At 38.8% G+C, this 22,357-nt stretch overlaps 1 protein-coding gene across 4 annotated transcripts in view; it reads left to right on the forward strand.

The window, feature by feature from the left end:
- Window positions 1–22,357, forward strand: part of COL15A1 (collagen type XV alpha 1 chain) — a 114,636-nt gene that overhangs the window by 34,296 nt on the left and 57,983 nt on the right. For all 4 annotated transcript variants that reach the window (XM_053989223.1, XM_053989231.1, XM_053989241.1 and 1 more), the window contains exons 3-10: window positions 1,492–2,039; window positions 5,601–5,669; window positions 6,092–6,184; window positions 9,898–10,024; window positions 11,290–11,399; window positions 14,144–14,272; window positions 17,611–17,673; window positions 21,357–21,434. In XM_053989223.1, the coding sequence (XP_053845198.1) occupies window positions 1,492–2,039; window positions 5,601–5,669; window positions 6,092–6,184; window positions 9,898–10,024; window positions 11,290–11,399; window positions 14,144–14,272; window positions 17,611–17,673; window positions 21,357–21,434 (1,217 nt within the window). The remainder of the gene's footprint in view (window positions 1–1,491; window positions 2,040–5,600; window positions 5,670–6,091; window positions 6,185–9,897; window positions 10,025–11,289; window positions 11,400–14,143; window positions 14,273–17,610; window positions 17,674–21,356; window positions 21,435–22,357) is intronic.

The raw sequence follows: 22,357 nt of genomic DNA on the forward strand, positions 1-22,357 counted from the left end.
CTGCTTTCAAAAATATTTCAGGGCAATTGTTTCTGTATGAAGCACATCAGCCTTTTTTCAGTTAATGAGTTCCCCCTGGAAATGTTCAAAAGTTGTGTGGATGTGGCAGTTGTGGACGTGGTTTAGTGGTGAACATGATGGGGCTGGGTTAACATTTGGGCTCAATGATCTTGGAGGTCTTTTCCAACTTTTATGATTCGATGATTATAAAGTACAGAGAATAAGATAGATTAGGATTTATTTCAACTGTGCTATAACATCTTTGGCACAGGAAGAACACTTTACAATTTCTTTGCAAAGCCACTAGTACAATGGAAGACACTTTGCCATGCATATTCCAGGCTGGTACTGTATATAAGCAATGAATAACAGAAGTACATTGCAGCTGAATAAACTCTCTAGCTCTTCATTAGAATCAGCTTGCCAGTTTACAGAACAAAGGGTAAGATTCTTTTATTTTGTCTTATTTTAATCAGGTATTTTAAGCAAATTTTTCAGTTCATTTTGCTTGTGCTATTCAGATGGACTGTCGTACCTTTTGTATTACTATTCCATTTGGATTTATTCAGCCTATACAGCTGTTGCAGTCACAGGTAACTGAATAAGTTTAAAAATCAAAAGAGGATTTCTGTACAGATTCAGATCTGAATTGGTCATTATGATTAAAAATGTTATCTTTTCTTGCTTGCTTTTACTTCTTAGAAGAAGAAAATTGGAAATTGTGTTCCTGTTATGCTGCTAGAGTGCGCCTCCCCAAGGTTCTAGTTAAAATTGGGTGCAGATACTTAGCTGTTGTCATTGCTCCTTCATTACCTGGTAGGAGTTATCTCTCTGGGCATTTCTGGCAGAGATACATAATTCTGCCTTTTTGCCAAAGTGTAAATACTCTCCTTTCAAAACTGAGTTTCGATTGCTGAACAGTATTTATTATGTACACAGTGCAATTTAGGAGATAAATTTGAAAATAGGGCATAAATAACCATAAAATCTAACCATTGTTGTAAACATAGGTAACTGCAAGGGCTAAAGCAACTGTAAATTTTATCCTGTTTTGTGAAACTGTACCATGCTGTTTGTAGAGAAATATTGCTGTCTTTGTGAGAAAATATGGATCTCAATATATTTAAGAAATCAAATGTTGCTCATTTTCCACTGAATCCATTATGCAAGCACATTCAGCATTTTTTGCAGTTTATGGACAGTTGAAGTAAATATATGTTGCAGGAAATATTTGTTGCCATTCAATTTCACCAAATGTTTACATGTGCCTTCCTTTAGCATACAAGTAATCTCTGTTAGTCAAAGGACAAATAATGACATGTGTACATAGCTGGATGTGTTTAGCACTACCTGGACTGTGGCTTGAAGTATCAGAAGTATGTTCCTGGTATTATAACACTGCATTTCAGTTTTTCAGGCCTTTCTTAAATCATGTAAATCAAATGGGCTGTGTATCTCAAGGACAAATAACACATTTTCTCTCATGCACAGAACGAGGGTCGAAAGGACACCTTGACCTCACGGAGTTAATAGGAGTCCCTCTTCCTCCTTCTGTCTACTTTGTCACGGGCTATGGAGGGTTCCCAGCTTACAGCTTTGGTCCAGATTCCAACATCGGCCGGCTGACCAGTACTATCATACCATCACCTTTCTACAGAGATTTTGCTATCATGGTTACTGTGAAACCAAACAGTGATCATGGAGGAGTGCTCTTTGCAATAACAGATGCCTTCCAGAAAACAATCTACCTAGGACTGAGGATTTCACCAGTTGATGACAGCACCCAGAGAATAATCATGTACTACACAGAGCCTGGATCCCATATCTCCCAAGAGGCTGCTTCTTTTAAAGTGCCAGTGATGACTAACAGGTGGAATAAATTTATAGTGACTGTTGAAGGGAATGATATTGCTTTGTTCATGGACTGTGAAGAATATCAGAGGCTTCAGTTTCCAAGGCCTGCTCGAACCTTGGTATTTGAATCTAGCTCTGGCATATTTGTTGGTAATGCAGGAGCCACAGGACTGGAAAAGTTCACAGTAAGTGCTGTCTGATAAATTCACATGCCTCAGTGTTTAATGCATGTACTCCCTACCCAAGAAGTCCTGCTTAATGTGGATATATCCCAAGTGAGAGTCAAATCATATAGCCTGTATTTTCCATACCTAGCTAGGGTTTGGGCAGTGAAGTTATATAACCTCTAGTTTAATATACAAATGTTCTGAGAGCCTCAGAATTTTATTAATAGTCTAGGTATTAAGCCAAATCTTCAGTTTGAATATTAGAAATTTCAAAGTAAATATGTCACATAATTTTTATGGCCTTTCTAAGAAGGGCAGATTTCAGAGAATTCATTTTCCTAATTTCTGAGAATACTATTAAGCCAATGCTTTTAATTCTAATTAGTTAGGAATTCATATTCAACATCAGAAGGAGAATGATGTCATCAAAGGTAAAGATAGTTGGAAGATGAGTGTGTATTTTTAGAATTTATTTGTTATTTAAAGCTTATCAGGTGCTTTAGGGAATAGAATGCACTAAAACCACTACTACAAGGCTCTCAAGCCTTCTTAGCTTGAGTGCAAGCATCTTTCCTGCTGCATCCTGACTGAAATTCTCAGCCACCGAGAGCAGACATTATATGTGAGATCAACTCTGTCAAATGGAAAGGAAAATGTGACACTTTATCTGTCCTATTTTTGTATTTCCTGTACTTCAGAACTTGTACTGTGTTTTGAGAAATTAACGTCTCTTCTAAATTAGTCAAGCAGCAGCACAAAACAGAGTGAATCCTTTTCTTTAGGGAATAAAGATGTTCTTTCCAAAATGCAGGCATACTGGCAGGTTGTGAGCTCCACCTGGTAAGCAGCAAGTTTAATGTACTTTTCTCATTCGTCTGACTAGTCTAAGCACCTAGAATCACAGAACTATATGGATTAGCAGGAAATAAAGGGTGGAAAGTGATATGTAGGAAAACTGTATGTTGATGCTACCTTTCTTAGGCAAATAGGAGGACTGGAGTATTGTGAAAAGTAGGATTGAGAAACATTCAAGAAATGGAAACCACTTTGGTATCTGTCTTGGTTTGAAAAAGACAGGTGTCTGCTAAGGAAGACAGGAGCCTCCCCTGAAATGAAAAATGTTAACTCTCTCCCTCCGAATTGTTATAATTTTGAAATTAAGGGGCTCTCAGGCAAAGATATGGGAGCAGGAGTTACTGTTCTTTATTAGGGAAGAAAATAAAAATAAAATAAAAAATGCCGTGATACAAAACAACACTGACAGAGTCAGAATACGACCTGACACCCTATTGGTCAGGGTGTTGGTAGCAGTTCAACTGAAATGGTGGCTGCAGTCCTGGAGCCACAGGCAGCGGCAGGTGTGGTTCTGTTGAAGCAGTGATCCTGTAGAAGGGTGTAGTTTTCCTCTGAAGATCCAGTGGTGGTGTAGATGAGCCTGATCTTCCTGTAGGAATCCAGTGGAGAAGACAGCTGCCCCTCTGGGAGTCCAGTGGAAAAGGCTGACTGGTGTTTCAAATCTCAGATTATATCCAGGTAGGAATGCTTGGCTCCTCCCTCTGGGCAGAACTTCTTCACAATGGAATGATGTCATTTTATCAATCATGCAGTGACACTCAGTGGCCCATTAACAGCAGATATTTCCCGGAGGGAAGATTGGTTTGTGGAAGAGATAAAGAAAACTGCCCAATTAACAGAAGATAACTGCCCCACCTCTAACAGATGGCAATAGAATACACATACCCACCCACATCTTGCAACCCAGGACATTATCCCACCTGGAAAACACATGTGATGATCACTTACTGAGATGATCACCAATAAATCTGGAAATATGATGACAGAAATGCATGGTGGATGACACTGTAATGCATTTCCATGGAAAGAGGCTCTTCTGTGTGCTATATTGAGTACATAAATTTCAGCCAGTACTCTGAGTGCTTTATTAGCACTAATTGTGACTTGTAGTCTAGGTTCCCATGCATTTATTTCTTCTTGCATCATATGTCACAATTGCTTTTGAGTAGAAAAACTAAATGCTTGAACCTCACTCAAACTCTGTTTCTATGCCAAGAACTGTTTACATTAATTGCCCAAAACAGAAGCAAATCATAGCAGATTGTGCAAATGAATAGATGTCAGATGTTGGTTTGCTCTGGCTAATGGGAATTCTTGTGTCTAAGGCTGTGGTTATCAGACACAAAAGGACATAACTATTATCAGTTTTATTGAAACCAAAGGAAAATCTAGCCCTGATGCTTGTAAAGAGAAGTAGAAACCAGACAACAACCAAGTATAGCTGAACCAGTATGATGCCAGATGCTGCAAACTAGTTTTTACAGGGAAGGCAGCAGCAGCTATAAGACCCAGAGAGAGAGTAAATATCACATATCTACCACCTCTATCATGCAGACTATCATGCAGGTCCATGATTTTCCTAGTTAGAGGAATCAGCTAGCTGTAAAACTTGGGAAACATTACAGCGCTCCATTTTGCTTTCTTTATCATCCGGGGCCACAGATGAGAGCAAGAAGAGAATGTGTTCTCCAAATGTGATTCACTTGTACTGTGAAAAAAAGATCACTTCCAGGAGACTACTTAATTGGTTGTGCCTCCTTTCATGTATGATTTTTCAGTGAACTGCTCAGTCAGTCTGATGTTCTTCAATATCTGAGTTGCCCATTAAGTTTTGAGAGAAATAGGATGTTGAGATTACTGAGCTATTGCCTCAGAAGTCCAGCAAACTCAGGAGGCACCAAGTGTATGAGTTTCATAGTCTTCAAAGGCAGATAAATTAGAGGATTTTAGAAGATAGAATCAAAAATTTTATTAATTTCTAAAATATTCTAGGTTGTGTGTTATATGTAAACAGGTTCTTGACTTGAATATCTATCTTTGTGCCCTATTGTGCATCATGTCTAACTCTGTGAGATCTTGTAATAAGGAAACATCTCCCATATTTCTTAAAGCACTTTGAGTCTTTGCAGAAGCAATAGTTAAATGTTTTAAATGAAATTGTTACTGCTCTTTCAGCATGTCAGACTGAGAAGTACAGTTTGTGACTGAAAAAAGAAACATTTATTATCAGAATATCCATCTCCTTTATTTCCTCTCTGGAAAGTTTTAAACTGGTTTCTTCCTGACTCACTTCATAACTTATTCCCTTCCCATCCTTTGTCTCCATTTTTAGGGTTTTCATATGCCACTTCTGGAGCTGCAATGTACTTCTTATCTAAAAACCCAGAGTTTTTTACAGCGTGTATGACATAATCCATGACTAGATTCTTCAGATGGGCATTAACAATGCAGTGTGCTGATCATAGTGTCATTGGGATATGACAGTCATTATATTCTGGCAGCTTCCATTTGCTCTACATTTTGCAAAAGAAAAAGTTGTGAACATATTTATATCTTAAATTTGGATTACTATCATGAAATTTTATATTTTAGACCATTTTCCAAGTAAATCAGAACATGGTTTGGGGTATTGTGTTGTTTTGTTTAATTCCCACCCTCCACCCTCACTCTCCTTCACACATCCTACTTAATACTTCCTTGAAATATTTTTGATGTTCCATGTAGGGCTCAATTCAACATCTGACAATCAAGTCTGACTCAAGGGCTACTGAGGATCATTGTGATGACCCTTATGTAAGTATTCTTATAAACACTACCTCAATGCCTCAGAGGTTTCAAAGTAAATTCCCATTTGACATCTTTCATAACATTAAATGTAGAATTTTTTTCTTGGAAACATTGTATCATACTTAAAACAGTCTGTGGGGCAGATTTTTTTTCCTGTACAACCCCCAAAAACCTATATTTTCAAAAAGTATCATTTTGTTTTGTCTAAAAAAGCTTTCAGGAAATGAACTATGGCTTTTATTTTTCTGAAGGGTAATTTTCATGGAATGCTGTAAGTACTGAAAAATGTTATTGTCATAATGACACTGAGGCTTCACCAGCCAAAAAAAAAGTGGCATTTTTCTGCATTTAAATAGCCAGTTCCTTGGAGATCATGCTTTTTTCTCTGACTTTTATGAACTTCCTCCCAATAATTGGGTTTTGCACAGGCTTCAGGGGACAGCAGTGGCAATGGCAGCATTCAGGAACATGACAGTTCTGAAGCACAAGAAGCCCTTGCACCTTCCCGTCTTCCCATAAGGGTAAATTTATTTGCTTTATTTACTTTAAAATTCTGCTTTAATATTACTCTTTTAAAGGATGGGGTCTGAATTTGATGAATAGCTTTCATATTGGGCAATTTCCAAAGGCTCCCATGAGAACAATGTGCACTTATCCATGAGAATGATGGCACAGTGCCAGATAAAAAATCTGGTATATTTGATAACAATCAGCAACCAGATCTTGGGAAGAGTATAATACAAGATTGGGAAATAGATATGACACTTCCTGGGAACACTCTTAATCTGCACCAATTTTTATCTCAGGAAATGCTTGCACCAAGATTATATGTGGTTAGAACTCAGCTGAGTTATTGATCCTTGAATTTCTTGTTTTGTTATTTGGGATTTTTTTAGCACATGAGAATTTCACCACCCTCTGATTCCTGCTGCAGAATTCCTTAGCTAATTTAATGACATGTTTTGTGAAGGACGTGCACCATTTTCTTGCCCTTCTGAACATGCTGACTGTGGCTCTCATTTGATGGTTAGTTGGCTGGATAACAGTGTCAACAGCTGTTTCTTACCATGTTTAGAGAATTCTAACACATTGTGTCCTCCTCACTTTTTGTACCAAGCTTAAATATTCCAGTCCATTCCTCACAATGAAGCTTTCCATGCTGTTTGTGTCAAACATTCTTTTTTAAAATACAAGTTCTCATTGGTTCCTTTAGAGGAAATTAGTTGTTTTCTGAGAAATGACTTCACAGAAGCCATGCTCATATTTGTCTAATATTGTACATACTTCAACTATTTCACTGTTGGATCTTACAGAACCCGTGGGCAAATACTTTTTGGTTGTGATGTTTTGTCATTCACTTACAGTGTTTCCTACCCTTTTCATACAAAGACTTCCATTTTAGTCATATCTACTGCTGAGTTTCCCAAGAATATTTTTCTTGGAATTTTAACTCTTCCAGGGTCAACATGAATGGAAGAAAACCTTTTTTTTTCTATTATAGACTTCAAATTCTCTGATCACTCTTTTTATAACTTTATTAAGTATTGACCCAGCCTCCTGCTCCTGATATGTTTGAATAAATTTTTTGTCATTTTTTTTGCCTTTTCCATATAGCTCACTAAACTAATTTTGGCCTGCCTTGTGCTTTGTGCAGAATCACTGACTAGCTGAGTTTGAAAGGGACCTTTGAAAATTGCCCTGTTGTCATGGTTTGACACTGGCGCAATGCCACTGCCCCCATGAAAATACACCTTCCCAACATAAATGCTAAGATATGTTATCAGGAACAGAGCAGAGCAGGCCCAAGCTTAATAACGAAAGGAAAAAAAAGTTTATTAAACTACTACTACTATAAAAGACACACACACTAAATCCAGGATGAAGACCCTCCAAAACACTCCTCCTTCCACCCAATTTCCAAAAAACTACAGTGAGACACCACCCGGGATTCCTGATCAAGTTGCCACCCTTCAGATAATCAATACTCAGTCCATCCAGGGAGAGAGGAGTGTCTCTTGCACCATCGACCCCCCAGGAAACACAGTTGCCATCTCCTGTGTTTCCATGTCACACATGGCAACTGCCTGGAGAAAATCTGCCAGTGTGACATTCTCCTTTCCATGTCACAGTGCTCTTACCACCATGCATGGACAGACTGCCCATAGGGCTCCTTTAAGGATGCTTTGCCACGGACCAAAAGAGACAACAGTTCAGCTTCTCAACTTGGGACTACAGTCCCTCCCCATTTTCCCCCTGGGGGCGAGGGTCCAAGAACAGAGATCATCTTCTTCCTGAAGACAGAGGGCATTACCACAACCTCCTTGGCTTTTCTCTGTTCTCTCCATTCCTGCGCTGGTAGTTGTTGAAGCAGGTCTCTTTGGTTCACGATTGCATCCCCCTAAAAATGCAGTCTCTGTTGCAGGAGAATTTTGGTTCAGTCTATGGCTAGCAAGAAAAGTCCAGCCAAAAGCTACTCCATCATCTCCTCCCACCTAAAAATTTCTTCTTCTAACATCTCAGGTCCCAGATTGTCTCTCTTCCACTACAAATGGAGGAGCAGTAATAATTTACAAAGCCTTCATTTCCCAGAAAAGGGTTAAAAGTCTCGGACTCCCCGGACAGCTGAAATCTTTGCCCAGAACTCCCAACTTCCACACTGGGCATCTTCCCCCGCCTTCTCCTCTGCCGGCAAATTTCCAGATGCCGTCAGGCTCTCTGTCTCTTTCCCTTTGGGATGGGGGGAACAAATCTCCGTTTCTCTCCACCCTTCCATCTGCAGGAGCTGGCTCGGTTCCAGTCGCTTCTCCCCTCTCCTACCTCAACCAGGCCTCATGGCTTCCCCTCCTCCACCCAGCCTGTGGCTGGGCGGGGGAGAGTCTGCACTGCACTCTCGACAACCGGAACCAAAGAGACAGTTCCCCTGGGAGTTCTTGCTTTTAACCCCCTGTGTTCTCAGAGGCGTGTCCATACCTTCAGTGGTCAGTCCAAATGCCAATATCCAAACATGACCACTGATTGGTTTGACTACCAACTTCCTGAAAAAATTCACTTCCATGTCAAACCACGACACATGTCCAATTCCCTTTTCAAAGCAGAGTCAAATACAGCAAGTTGCTCAGTAAGCAGGTTGTTCAGTGCCATTTGATTTTGGATTTCCTCAAGAATGGAGACTCTACCACCTCTCTTTTTCAATGCAGGTTTTTTTCTGACATAGAGCCTGAATTTCTTGTATTTCAATGTGTGTCCATTGTCTCTTTTCCCTTCACTGGCTACAGAGAAGGATCTGGTTCTGTCTTCTTTACTCCCCCTTACCAAGATCTTCTACACATTGATAAGATAGTTCTAAGCCTGCTTGAGGCAGTCCTTGCACTCTCAACTTTCCCAAAGTGATCAAAAGACAGGCAGATGGCCCCAGCTGGTATTGCTGCATGGGGTAATTCCTCACTGGATGCAGGATTTGCACTTTACTTTTCCTGAATTTTTGCAGCCAGGTAGGGTTTTTCCAAATGGCAGCAAAATCACCCTAGTGCTTGATGACTCCTCTGCATTTTACATCACACCACAAAATTTAATCCAGGAAATCTTACTGTGCCTTGACTTTTTCTCATTTGGATAAAACTGTAGCTATTTCAGGAAATATGTCTAGCTTCTCTATCCAGAAAAATATCAATTTTTTTAGGTATTGTTTTTAACTTCTGTTTAATAATCTTCATAATTACTGCACTATTCAAAATTACACACAGCAATAGTAGAATTTTTGGCTTTTATTCCTCCTTATGAAAGATATGATTTAATCCCAGCTGGCCACTAAGCACCACACAGCCATTCCCTCATTGCCCCACCAGTGGGATGGGCATAGAATTGGAAGAGAAGTCAGAAAACTCGTGGGTTGGAATAAAGACATTTTAGTAGGTAAAGCAATGCTGAGCTGGAATGAACCAAGCTGGAATGAACCAAGCCAAAGATCCTACCTGAAAATACAGTCTCTGACAAGTGTATGTTGCTTGTGGTTTCCTCCCTCTCTGTGGGTTTCTCAAGTGTACATCCCTTGCTTTGGAGGAATGGATTCCAAAGGTACTATACTATTTTTTCTCAGAATTCTGGTTTGCTTCACAGATGTGGTAGTTCTGATTACTGTGCTTTGAGGAAAGTAATCCAGTGATTCTTCCTTTAAAACATGTGATAAGCCTTTACTCTAAACCGTTCTTTGGGATTTTTTTTTTTTTTTTTTTAGCCTGAAGATATGTTGGCTGAGCCAGTGGAAGCCCCCCCAACCATGTTGGCTTATTTGGAAGAGAATGATTTCTCTGGAAATCACAGATCAGAAGAAACCTCAGAAGCAGCTAAATTTGAAGAACAAGGCACTGCCTCAAGTTTTGGGGCTTTTTTTTGGGGGGGGTGTGGGGTCATTTACATTCTCTGGTTTTGAGTCTGTCATTTCCCTGTGTATGGAAAACCGCTGTCATATTTTGAGTGCTGCCAGGAAAGAAAAATCCTATGGTTTTGGACATCCTGTGTGCTAGAAAAGAATTGGCACATCAAACATTTAGTCTTTGAAAGTGCAGTCTGTTAAACTGCAATTTATTAATAGCAGCAAAGGTAAGTGGTAGCAACTACTGCCACTGTTCAAAAGATATCTCACTTCTCCCTCCATATAGAGGCTTATCTCAGACTCATTGTTGTTAAACATGCAGAGAATGGATTTACCCTTCTATAGTATGGAAGTTTCAGTTACAGAATTGTAGTTAATATTTTAAAATCTTTAAAAAAATACTTGGATAAAACTAAGAAACTGACCTGAGGAGCTGCTGCTGTGGCAATCTACCAAAAAAAAAAAAAAAAAAAAAAGGAATGAAAGGAGAGAAATCCTCTTCATTCTGCTCAGGTTGGTGAGAAGCATGGCACCCCTTGAGTCATACCTCTGCAAACAGTCCTGCTGGCTCTAAAAGCACTTGGCACCTTTAAAAGGGATTTAAGATGGATATTTATTTGATGACTTGGTACAGTAAAGCACAGCCTTTCAGTAAAACTCAATCCTGCCAAGGAATAAACTATTTACTACTTCTATTGCCTCCAAAGGATGTGAATGTGCCTAATGCACCAGTGGGGTGTTTTGGGTGCAAGTGTAGGCAGCAAAGCAATGACAGCAAGGCATAATGCAGTGGGGAATCCTGTTCTCCACTGCTAGGACAACTTCAGGGCACTCCTTGAAAACAAGAAAAAAAGCTAAACATATTAATAAGGCCAAAGACAATGTTGTTATTTTAACTCCACACATACTTCAGATAGTACCTGTTGTAATTAACTCTAATTTTTTTGTGTTACATGGGTGACAAATATACAGCCATTAGACTAGAACTTGAGGAAGATGTGATGATGCAATACAGTCCTTGACATTAAAATAGACATGTTTTGTAATTTTACTCTCTCCTTTCTCTTTTTTTCCTTTTCTTTTAAAATTTTCAGAGTTGTAAAATGACTAATATTAATCTTTGGAATGTATTTTAGTCATAATCTGAATAATTTCTTTCTTCATAAAACTTGCAGCATCTGTCTCTGATAAATACCTCTGGGCAGGTTTTGTTTTGCTCTCTCATTAATAAGTGATTATTTTATTTATATTTAGCTGTCATGGAAACTGGACAAGGCAACAGTGCGTCTACCACTGTCACACATAAAATGTTAAGAGAAGATGGCTCTGGTGCTGATGTTTTGCCAGGAGTGAGCAGAGAGGAGGTCTGTATAATGGGTGGATCACATGCCTAATCTTTTAGTCCCAAGAACAGGAAAATCTGGGTTTTGAAACATGTAGCATTTGTAAGGCAGTGTGTAACATGAATTCTATGTGATTCTACAAATTAGAATTACGTAGGTCACCCATTTGGAATCCTGTGAGCTACTGGAATACATGCCTTATTTGTTGGTATGTTTCAAAATAACCATCTGGTGGTACATTTTTTATTGATTAACATTCCTACTTCAACAGCCACCACAGATTTTTCTAAGCAAAAAATAAATAATGACCTTTCCTTCCTCTTGCCTTGAGACCCCTACACCAAAAGTTCATTCTTTTTATTGCTTGAAACTGCAGTCATGACAGCTTCTTTTTGCTAGTAAACATACAGTGTAATAAATGACAGAAATTTAGAATAAAATTTCCACATTATGTGTGTTTAGTTCAAGTGTTTAAGGCTGCTCCTTGCAGGGTCTTCTTGCGTTCCTGTGTTTACTATGGTAAAATATGTCAAGTGGTGAAACATTAAGTTAGCATCCATTGGAGCAGACATACAAGAACTTTTCGTATTTGTTGGAGAGCTTCCACATATAATTCCTCTAACATTTTCATGCCTGCATGCATGTATTTTTAAAGCAGCAATTCTAATATTAGTTTATATAAATAAATAGATAAACAAAATATCTGATTAACTATTACCATCTTTTTTTTTTCATTTTGGAACATTTTTCTTAAATAAAAATTTGGTCTTGATTAAGGAATTGTGACACATTAAGCTAAAATCTGTTGTGACAAGTAGTTTTGCTGCTTACTGATCTTTATAAGTTTTCCTTAACTTTATATCAAGTTCTACATATTTTTCATTACACAGATACCCAAGATGATTATATATTAAAATGACCAATCATTTAGAAAATAATAATTTTAAGGAGTTGTTACTGCCACTTCTCTCTCAGTTTTTGCTTGTACCCAGTGTTACTCTTGCCTAGGTGCAGAATCCAGCATTTGTTCTTATTTAGTTTCATGATGTTCATCACTGCTCAATGCTCCAATCTATCCATATCCCTCTGCAAGGCCTCTTGTCCTTCAGGAGAGTCAGCAGCACCTCCCACTTTGGAATCATCAGCAAACTTACTAATGGTGCATTCAATTTCTGCATCCAGATCACTGAGAGATATATTGAACAGAACTGGCCATAGAATGGAGCACTGAGTAACACCACTGGTAACCAGTCACCAGCCAGATGTGGCCCTGTTCACCGCAACCCTTGAGCTCTGTCCTTCAGCAAGATCTTTATCCAGTGCGCCATGAACCCACTCATCCCATAGCCGGAAAATTTTCCCCAAAGGATGCTGTGATGGACAGCATCAAAAACCTTACAAAAACCCAGGGAAATTGCATTCACCTCTGTCTCTTCATCCTTCATGTGGGTGACTTTACCACAGAAAGCTAACAAATTAGTTAAACAGGACTTTTGCTTTGTGAACCCAAGCTGAGTGTTCTTGATAAGTGCAGTGTTCTTTAAATGCTTTTCAGTGGTACTCAGTATAATCTTCTCCTTTATGTAGCCTGAGTTTAGGCTGACAGGTCTGTAGTTCTGAATCTTTCCTTACGCCCTTTTTGTAGACTGGAGTAACACTGATTATCTTCCAGTCAACAGGAACCTGCCCAGACTCTCAAGATCTTTGGCAGATTATTGAAAGGAGTCCTGCCATACCACCTGCTACCTCCTTCAGTACTCTAACACTGAATCAAGAATCCTGTTATCTCATTCAGGCTATGATCTCTATCCACAGTTTAACTAAATAGATTGTCTTCTAATGCTTTTCCAGATGAGAAAAAATTCTGTAATTAGTCCAGATTAAAAAAAAAAAAAAAAATTGCTGATCTTTGGGATCTTTCCTTTCGGCAAAACCCAGAAAGGTCTTTTAAAAAATCATCTTACAGTTCCTTCGCTGAAAGCTGTCATCCTGTTAACTTGAAAATGCTTTGAGAGTTATTATATTTCATCCCTCCTAGTTTCATTACCTGCTAATGGAACTCAAAATATTTCATTGGTGTTTTAAAATGTGAGTAAATTCTAGTGCTTGTTTCAAAATACAATACTGACTTACATGTTTTGTTCTGTATACTGGTTTTTCATTTAAATATGTATTAATGTCCAAGCTTCCTTCTTGGAAGGTTTTATTTTGTTCCTGGAATATTTGAATTATTCCTTTTGTTATTATTTCTTTCTCTTGACCAAATGCTAATGTTTAGCAATATTTTAGTCTTTCTGTTGTCCCTTCTCACTCTTTGTTTCATCTTCTGCCACTTTTTAACCAATATGTAACGCTCTTTTGTTAGAGTTGTGGATCTTGGGGAAGTTGGCTAAAACACTCCAAAACATGTCTATCTTAACTCTTGCAATTTTTTCTCTGATAGACTAAGTATGTGAAAACTATATTTTTTCAAACCTATACTACTGACTTAAACTGTGCAGATTTATGTGGCTATTAAATTAGATCATGGTCATTTGCATCTAGGTAACCAGCTCAGAAAGCAACTTATTTGTAGATGCATGAATGATCTTTAACATGGATTGCCTTTGCTGAATGGAATATACTGTTTGTGTGGTGCCTGTCAGGTTCTGATTGCATTGAACAAAGCAAGGGTTATAGGAGAAAGGGAAGGGGACAGGGGCTAGAGAGACAAATGGGGAAAGTAATGCAACACATTTTTCATATTTCACATTTTAATTACTCAGGGCCAGAAAGGTCAGGAAGTAGAGGATGGGTCCACAGACTCTCTAGGAGGGTCAGGAAGAGAAGATGTGAAAAATAAAGATCAAGGACCTCCTGAATCTCCAGGGAAATTTGGGCAACTTGGTCAGCCTGTGAGTATTTTCTCCCTGTTGAAAGAAAACAAGTGCTTTAGAAAGGGTAATAGTGATCCATCACACATGCATGGAGACCTGGAACTGCACAGCCTTGCACACTGTCAGCAGTTGCTCTTCTACAAGATGGGTTTTAGCCCAGCAGCTCAGGAGGATCCTGCCTGCACTGCGCACGTGCCAGGGACAGGGGCCTGGTGACAACCATCAGAAAGCAAAGGCAAACAGCTGCTGTGCCAACATACAAATGTTCTCAGAGCAGCAATTCCACCAACTCCTTAGGCAGTACTGAAGCACACTCCCAGCTGTCACATTTGAGTGTGTACGAAGGTGCAGAACTCACTGGCCTCCTTCAGTGACTTCTCTATATCCAGGATATTTCACACTACAGATCCTTGTGAACCATCAGCACAAGGTGCATGAGATTAAAGAGAGGTAAAGAGATGCATGAGATTAAAGAGAGGCAAAACATCCCACTGTGTTTGATATAGTTCTAGTTTGTCATTTTGTCACTACATGGAACATCGTAATTTAATTAATTGCTTTTATCTTTTGTTACTTCTACGTTACACTGTTTTATTTATCTTTCTAACAATGATGTTCTATTTTAGGGCATTCCTGGTAAAAATGGGTTACCTGTAAGAACTTTTTTTATACATATTTTGGTTAACTGAATTAATAAAAACACATTTTTTAATGAGGCTCTGTTACATTGAGGCTTAAGCAGCAAAGTGTTTTCTTCATCTCCTCTCTTTAGAAGACAGTTCTGGTGTCGTGGTTGACATCCTCAGGTTGTCAAGAGAGCAAAATCCAGGTTTCTAAGAGAAATTTATGACTTCCCAGTTGCAAAGAAAGTAAGGCATGGCATGGCATAAGCAGCTGTACCAGGAATTCAGCTCTGGTGAGGCTGGCTTTTTTTTGCAGAGGGGAATTTCAAAAAGGGGACATACTCACACCCTTTCTAGACAGGTGCTTCATTGACCCTCCATAGATACATGCTTCCATGTTGCCTGCTCCTAATCTCAGCTGCAATTAACTTTGTGGTTAATTGAGAGTACTTTTGAGTTAGTTGAGATGTGCCTCTCCCCCCATTACCCTTGTGCAGTAATTCGACTGCATCTTTTGCTTCATCATTCCTGCTTTCCTTTCTCTGAGTTCCTCTGCTTTACCCTTCTCTGTCATATCTGCTGTCCTCTTCCCAAGGTGTTCCTTCCCAACTTCTCCAGAAAACTTCCACCCCTGGGTCAGTCCACCACAAGCTGCTGATAGCCTGTACATGCATCCTCGCTGTGAGGTATTGCCCAGCAAAGCACACAAAAACAAACCTGTAGATGTCATATTCCCTGCACGTCTTAGCTGCTGTTCTGTATCTGTCCTCTACTGATGTTCTGCTGCCTGGTTTCTTTGTTTCCTTTCTCATTTGTTTGTCACTGCCACTTTGTGCGTCTTTCCCCTCTCCAGGACCTTACCACCCAGAGGCTGTCACCATTCCCATGCCTGCTCCTCTTTTTCTATTCTAACATGTGCCACTGCTGAGAGCTTCCTGATCCTTCCTGCCCCCTGCAACTGAACCTCAAATGAAACTGGTATGTTTTAAGATATTAAAAAAATAATTCAGTGGTCATTCATGGGGTGCATTATTGAGCTCCTTCCTGAATGCTGCCTTCAGACACTGGTATGTTTAAAGAAATGTAGCTAGATTTGCAAATATTTAGCCAAAACTCAGGTTATGTGCAATTAGGGTGTTTTTGGACAAGAAGTTTATGGTTTATGTATTAACAGAAGTCTGACTACTTTCATACAACATATCTTTAAAGAAAATTTTATGAAACCAATACATTTTAAAGAAAATTCTTCAAATGTAATTCAAATGCTTCAAAACCAATTGTCTTCTTCTTGTGAACACAATTTGAATTTCTATAATAGACATTTTGTGACAGTGTCTTACATTTTTTGTAGTTGCTCTTTTGTCCATGTGCATCTGTTTTCCAATCTTACATATACCCATGCAATTTTACTTTTGGTTTGACGGGGCTTCACTCAGCAATTAAATTAGTGCATTCTACATTTATGTTGGTAATGTGTTTGTTACTTTTCTATGAACCTGCTAGCAGTTACTCTACAGGAAAAATCATTATAGGGAAAAAAAACATTCTTCAGTCTTAGAGATACATTTTTCTCCCTAATAACTTTATATAACCCATCTTTAGGGCAGTCCTAAAAGTTGTCCAGTAGAGTCTATAAACACAGCTGTTCAGATTCCAAAAATGCAAGTGGGAAAACACTATTTATTTGCCTTCTGAATATTTTCTTGAGTGTCCTAACTGAATTCATAAGCAGCCCTATTTTATAATACCACTGACTTTAAAGCTGGTGGGAGTTCTTTCTAGCCAATGAATGAGCCTCTATAGGAAGAGCATATGCATATTATATGTAGGTGATATGACAATGTAAAGAAGGGTAATTCAGAATTCATTTGACTGGTGAAGTTCAGAATGGAAAATGGGGTGAAATGCTATCTAGTATACCACATTGCCAGTCAGAGGCTTATCTTCAGGAAGGATACTAATTTGTAGAAGTTGAATAGATTCAAGTTGGTTAAGAAAAAAAAAGTTTTAATAGATGGTGGGAGCAGGCTTAAGGTAATGGTATGATTTTGTGCATTCAGAGCAGCAGCTGGCAGTAGTGTGTTACAAATATTACAGTTTTAAAAATCCTTGCCATCAGTGCTGTGGCAATCCTATTGGCACTCTGTCAAGTCCAAATGCAGCCTGCAGGTGTTTCCATTTGTATTCTCCAAACAGGTTTCTCTTCTGTGTGGGAAGAGTAGATGTGGTGAGAGGCACATTTTTTGGGCACTGCCAGGGGCATTCTATGCCAAGTCTCATACTTCCTCCTGTCACACTATGACACGAAATAACTTACACACGGATGCTAGATGTAAAAGGGGAAAGAAAAGAACCCAAAGAGAGGATTTTATTTTCTGACTCCACTATATATAGAATAGCAAAAGTGACAGTGGATTGGAGGGTGAAATTGCCACCTCTCCAACCACACTGGTCAAACCAACAGTCCATCAACTCTCTTCACCCACAAAGAAGAATGCAAAACAATCATTATTTACATGAACAGTGTGAGAAAATTCAGTATAAATATGTAAACATCAGAAGGTATAGAAAACTTTTAGAAGAACTTTAAGACTCAAAAGAACAGGGCAACATCTTCCCACTGTACAAACCAAGAGTTAGAAAGAATCTAGCACCATTAAATCCAGCCTCTGATGCTAAGTGTTCCATCTACATGAAAGAAAATGTCTAATTAAAAAAAATATTTCCTTTTAGGGTAAAAATGGACTTCAGAGGTTGCCAGGACTGAAAGGAAAAGCAGGCCCAAAAGCTGAAAAGGTATGTGTCCTGTTAATACCCAATAATCAATCAGATACAATTTATTCTTAGACATGTATTAATTTGGTACACTCTGAGAGAGACATAAAGTATGGAATCACAGGAAGAATTTAAACATCCTATTGTTCATTCATGAGTGGTTGGATGGCACCATACCAGAATCATAAGTATTCTTCAAGGACGTGAATAAACTTCACCAGTAGAAAAAGTTGGGCTTTCACAGAAGAGCTAAGGAAGATTTATTGAACACTTAATAAAGAAAAGTCAGTTGTTGTATATAACTGCTCTGGGCGACTTACTCTACTGGCTAAGTGATTTAACAGAGGCAGTATAATCATATTACCCTTAGGAAATGAGCATAATTGAAATAAGAGTTAAACCATCTGAAGCAACAGCTTGTATCTCTTCTGAGATGAAGTGAGATGTAATGGATTTATCTATTATTAAAGTACATGTTGTACACAAAATTGACATACAGATAGTAAGTCCAAGTGTCAAATTAATAATCTGTTAATTTCATCTGTTTAACAAAACAATACAGACTTCATAAATTCACAAACATGACCCAGATAAATCTCATCTATTCAGATTAGTTTGAAATGGTCCAGAATAATTTCAAAGGTAAAATTAGTCTCGAGTACAGGAATCAGGTAATGAGATTGCATGGCAGCCCCCATCTCTATGTCCAGCTGTAATAGAAGGATTTGTTGAGCACAGGGTTCTCATAAACTGTAGAGAAGTGAAGGCATTTGGGGCAGTCAGGGAACATCTCAGGTACATCATGATGGGGACACTCTTGCTCTCCTCTGGGACCTGTCTCAGGTATGTGTTCACAAAACCAGGCAGCGTGGGAGACAAACAGGAGGACGTACAAGTCCATGCACAGTCACAGGGCTACCATCTCTCAGAGGTTACAGAGACATGGTGAGATGGCTCACAACAGGAGTCCTACAGTATATGGATACAGGCCCTTCAGGAAAGGTAGGCTGGGAAGGCAGATTATCATTAAAACACTCTATCAGTTGTCAACAGGCATTACAGGCACATAAATGTTGTTTGACAATTAGCTTTTTAGGTTTCTTGCAAATCTGCTTTGGTCCTTCTTGCTACCAGAGTTATTTCTAGGGTACTTGGTACTGACATAAATAATTCATGTGTAGGAAACCATAAAATCAGTCAGGATTCTTTTAATGAAAACAAATCAAATAGAAAAGATGCCAAGATTATGGCCATTCATATTTCTTCTATTTATAAGCAAAGTGCAAATCAGGAAATGCATTTTATTTTGCAGCTGCTACAGCCACAGCTCCTGTTAGGTGACCATTCCAATCTTCAGCAACAAGTGCTACACCTACACTGCCAAAGGGAACAGGCCCGGGAACTGATTTGCTGATGGTTCAGACTTGCAGGCATGGTCCCTGACAATGCTTTGGCCTGTATCACTCAGACAATGCCTTGGGGGTAGCATCAGTTGTTAACTGCTCCTAGTATGCTGCAAGATGAGACTGAGCATAGGCTCTGTACTCCTCCAGTGCCATCCCAGTAAGCTTTTAACTTTCAAATACTCATGCTGATGGATTTCAGTATATGTCTAAAGTTATTTCATGCAACATGCACAAAAAACCATACTCAAAATACTAGATTTTAACATGTAGGGCTAAAAGGAGTCCCAGAGTCAAGTACCTAAGGATTCTGGGCCCAGCTAGTCTGTTCCAGCTGATCTCACAACCAAAGGCCATCCAGCCTTATTTTGTTCATCAGAATAGCCATCAGAAAGAGAAAATTCTAGCAGCAGGAGAAGCAGCTTAGCTGTAGAGACCAAAAGTTATATTGGAAAGGAAAATACTCCAGTAGCCTATTAATGATTATTTTCATGTATACTTTAGTAAAGACATCTTAAGCTTTGTTTTTCATTTAAAAGGGACATTTCAAGGGACATTTCATTTTCAAGGGACACTTCAAAGAGACACTGTGAAGTTAGCAAAAGAGTGCTAAAAATCCTAATGATACATTCAAGAACACTGAAGAAAGCTGAGAGCTTCATATGCAGAGCTTTGTCTTGGCAATACTTTAAACAGACAGTTGCTGCAGTAAACAGTTCAAACAGGAAAACACCTCTCTCATCCTCTTTTATACATGTGAATTATTTTTAACTAATCAGCTGTTCAGCAAATTGTTTGAATATCCTAATCAGTATGATTTCCTAGGCCTGGCTGTGTTGGTAGGGTGACAAAAGCTTATAGAACACATAAAAATTCATAACTGTTATGCTGTCTAAAGATAGTCAGCACCTTTTCCAGTATAACAATATCTGAATTTCAGGAACAGTAGTAGGATCCACCTTACTCTTTCTGGTTCTTCTAACTGAAAACAGAAAGCCAGGAATGAATGGGGCACTACCTATCAGTGGAGAGTGGGGAGCTGCTGTCACTTTTCCACCATGGGCCATGTTCTGTGCAGAGGCACAGCCATGAGATGCTCCTTGGGAATGGATACAGTCAGGCTTCCTAAAAATGGTCATGACCCAAATGTGGTATCTGGGAGTTTTGTCTTCCTTACAGTGCACACAAAGTGGAAGAAATTGCATTTAAAGCAAGCACCAAACAAGCACTGCCAGGAACTAATGTAATAGTCACTGGAAAAAAGCGAGGATGTGTTAAAATGAATGAAGAGCATCTGTAACTGAACATGCTGGCAGACAGTGAAAATAGCCCCAAATTAATTAAACACATTCTCTGTGGATATGACTGGAGTGTCACTATAGGAACCATTTCACAAAGCCTCAGGGAACAAAGAACTGAATGAATACATTTATCTAATGAACTCAAGCATAAAGAGCAAGTGACCAAGAGACAGTTAAAAGTCAGTGTTTCCTGCTGTGTAACCAAATATGTGAATTTATAGAACACAATTTAAATGTTCATAAGCCCAGAGAGCAAATTGGCAGGTTAGAGGGTAAAGCACAGATCAGTGCAGGCAAAACCTCAACTCTTGGCTTGAGTGAAAAGTACTGGACTTGAGCAGAAAAATTATTAAAAGTCACAAACATCTTAAGCTGAAATTGTTCAAACTAACCTCAGCGAAATGTCAGAGGTGATGTAAGAAAGACAAATTATAAGAAATGGTAGTAATTATGAGAGAAAATGACACATATTTGAACAGCGTCTTTCATTGTGTTGGCAGTAGATAAAGGTCAACACACAGAAGAAAACTCCTGTTGTGGTAGTATTGAAAAAAGCATTAGAGAGGTTTGATTTTTTTTTGTGGGTTTTTTGTTTTTGTTTTTGTTTTTGTTTTGGGTTTTGTTTTGTTGGGGTTTTTTTGTTGGTTTTTTTGGGTCTTTTTTTTTTTTTTTTTTGGGGGTGGGGTGAGGGTTCATATATAATATACCCTAAAAATGCAAGATCCACAATTAAACCTTATTCTGGCAGACATATGCAGTGCCTAATGCTGTTAATGCTACAAATTCATTACAGAAGTTAGAAACGGAAGAGTTCTTTCTTCCATTGACAATGCAAAGATCATGTTCCTTGGGAGTTTATCTTAGAAATGAACAAAGTCCAACCCTGCTTATAGCATCTAAGCAGTCACTCTTGTGACTGGAAATCCACACAGATTGTAGCTAGTGCTTATAGTCTTTATATGGTTAAATACTTGCTGATTTATCTTAATTCCCATTTCAGGGTGATCCTGGTGAGGGATTGCTAGGACCCCCTGGACTACCAGGACCCACAGGACAATCTGCTCCTTCCAGAGGATTAGTGAGTATCTGGGGCTCTCTGTCAATGAGCTCAGCTTGCCACAGAGGAATCCAGAACTAAATAGGAGTTTTTCTCTGGGAAAGTAGCCTGATTGCCACAGAGATAATAATGTTTTCTAAAACATTCATGCAGAAATGCAAATAAATGTCTGACTGAAGTGTGTGAATACTGTAAGCTACATAAACACACAGTAGTCACATTTTAAAATGTTGTTGGATATGTGTGCTCTCCTGTGCAAAAGCAACAATATATGTGAGAACACAAAAATTTCCACAAAAAGGCATTCTAAACTTAAATTATTAATTTCTTCCTGCTACTGAACAGAGAAGTGGTTTGACAGTCAGTTATGTTTGCTGTCATTAAATACTAGAACACATACCAACATGATGACAGTGTTTGTATTTTGAATTATCAGTACTCAGACAATGTTAAAGAATGAGTTTCAGATCCATCTCACTGCTGTACTTGGACTTTTCTCACTATAACCGTGAGGATACATGTGCACACAGATAAAGAAGGAATCTGGCCTGAATTTTGGGTTCATGGTGCGAGAGCTGATTTTATGCTTAGACATAGTCCATCACTGACACCAGTGGAAATCCTGGGATGGACTTTTACACAAAACCATCTGTCACACTGGGTATCGCGAGTGTTTAACAAGAGAGTTTGAAACATATTCCACTGGCCAAAATAGATTATATGCTCTCCTGATTCTGGGTCTGCTAAATTAAGCCAATATATTTCTGCAGCATAAAAACAGATTAACAGTGTTCTTCTGCACTACTGAGCCTGCACTGATGCTGACTTCAAGAGGCAGCTCCAAATCTCTAGGAAAAGGTGCTCCAGGCCAACAGTTTTACCCAGTCAAAGGCCTCTTCTATAAGTGTAGCACGGAACGCCAAGTCCTACATTGCCTTTACTTT

Source organism: Vidua macroura, chromosome 1, assembly GCF_024509145.1.
Source record: "Vidua macroura isolate BioBank_ID:100142 chromosome 1, ASM2450914v1, whole genome shotgun sequence".
NCBI lineage: Eukaryota > Metazoa > Chordata > Aves > Passeriformes > Viduidae > Vidua > Vidua macroura.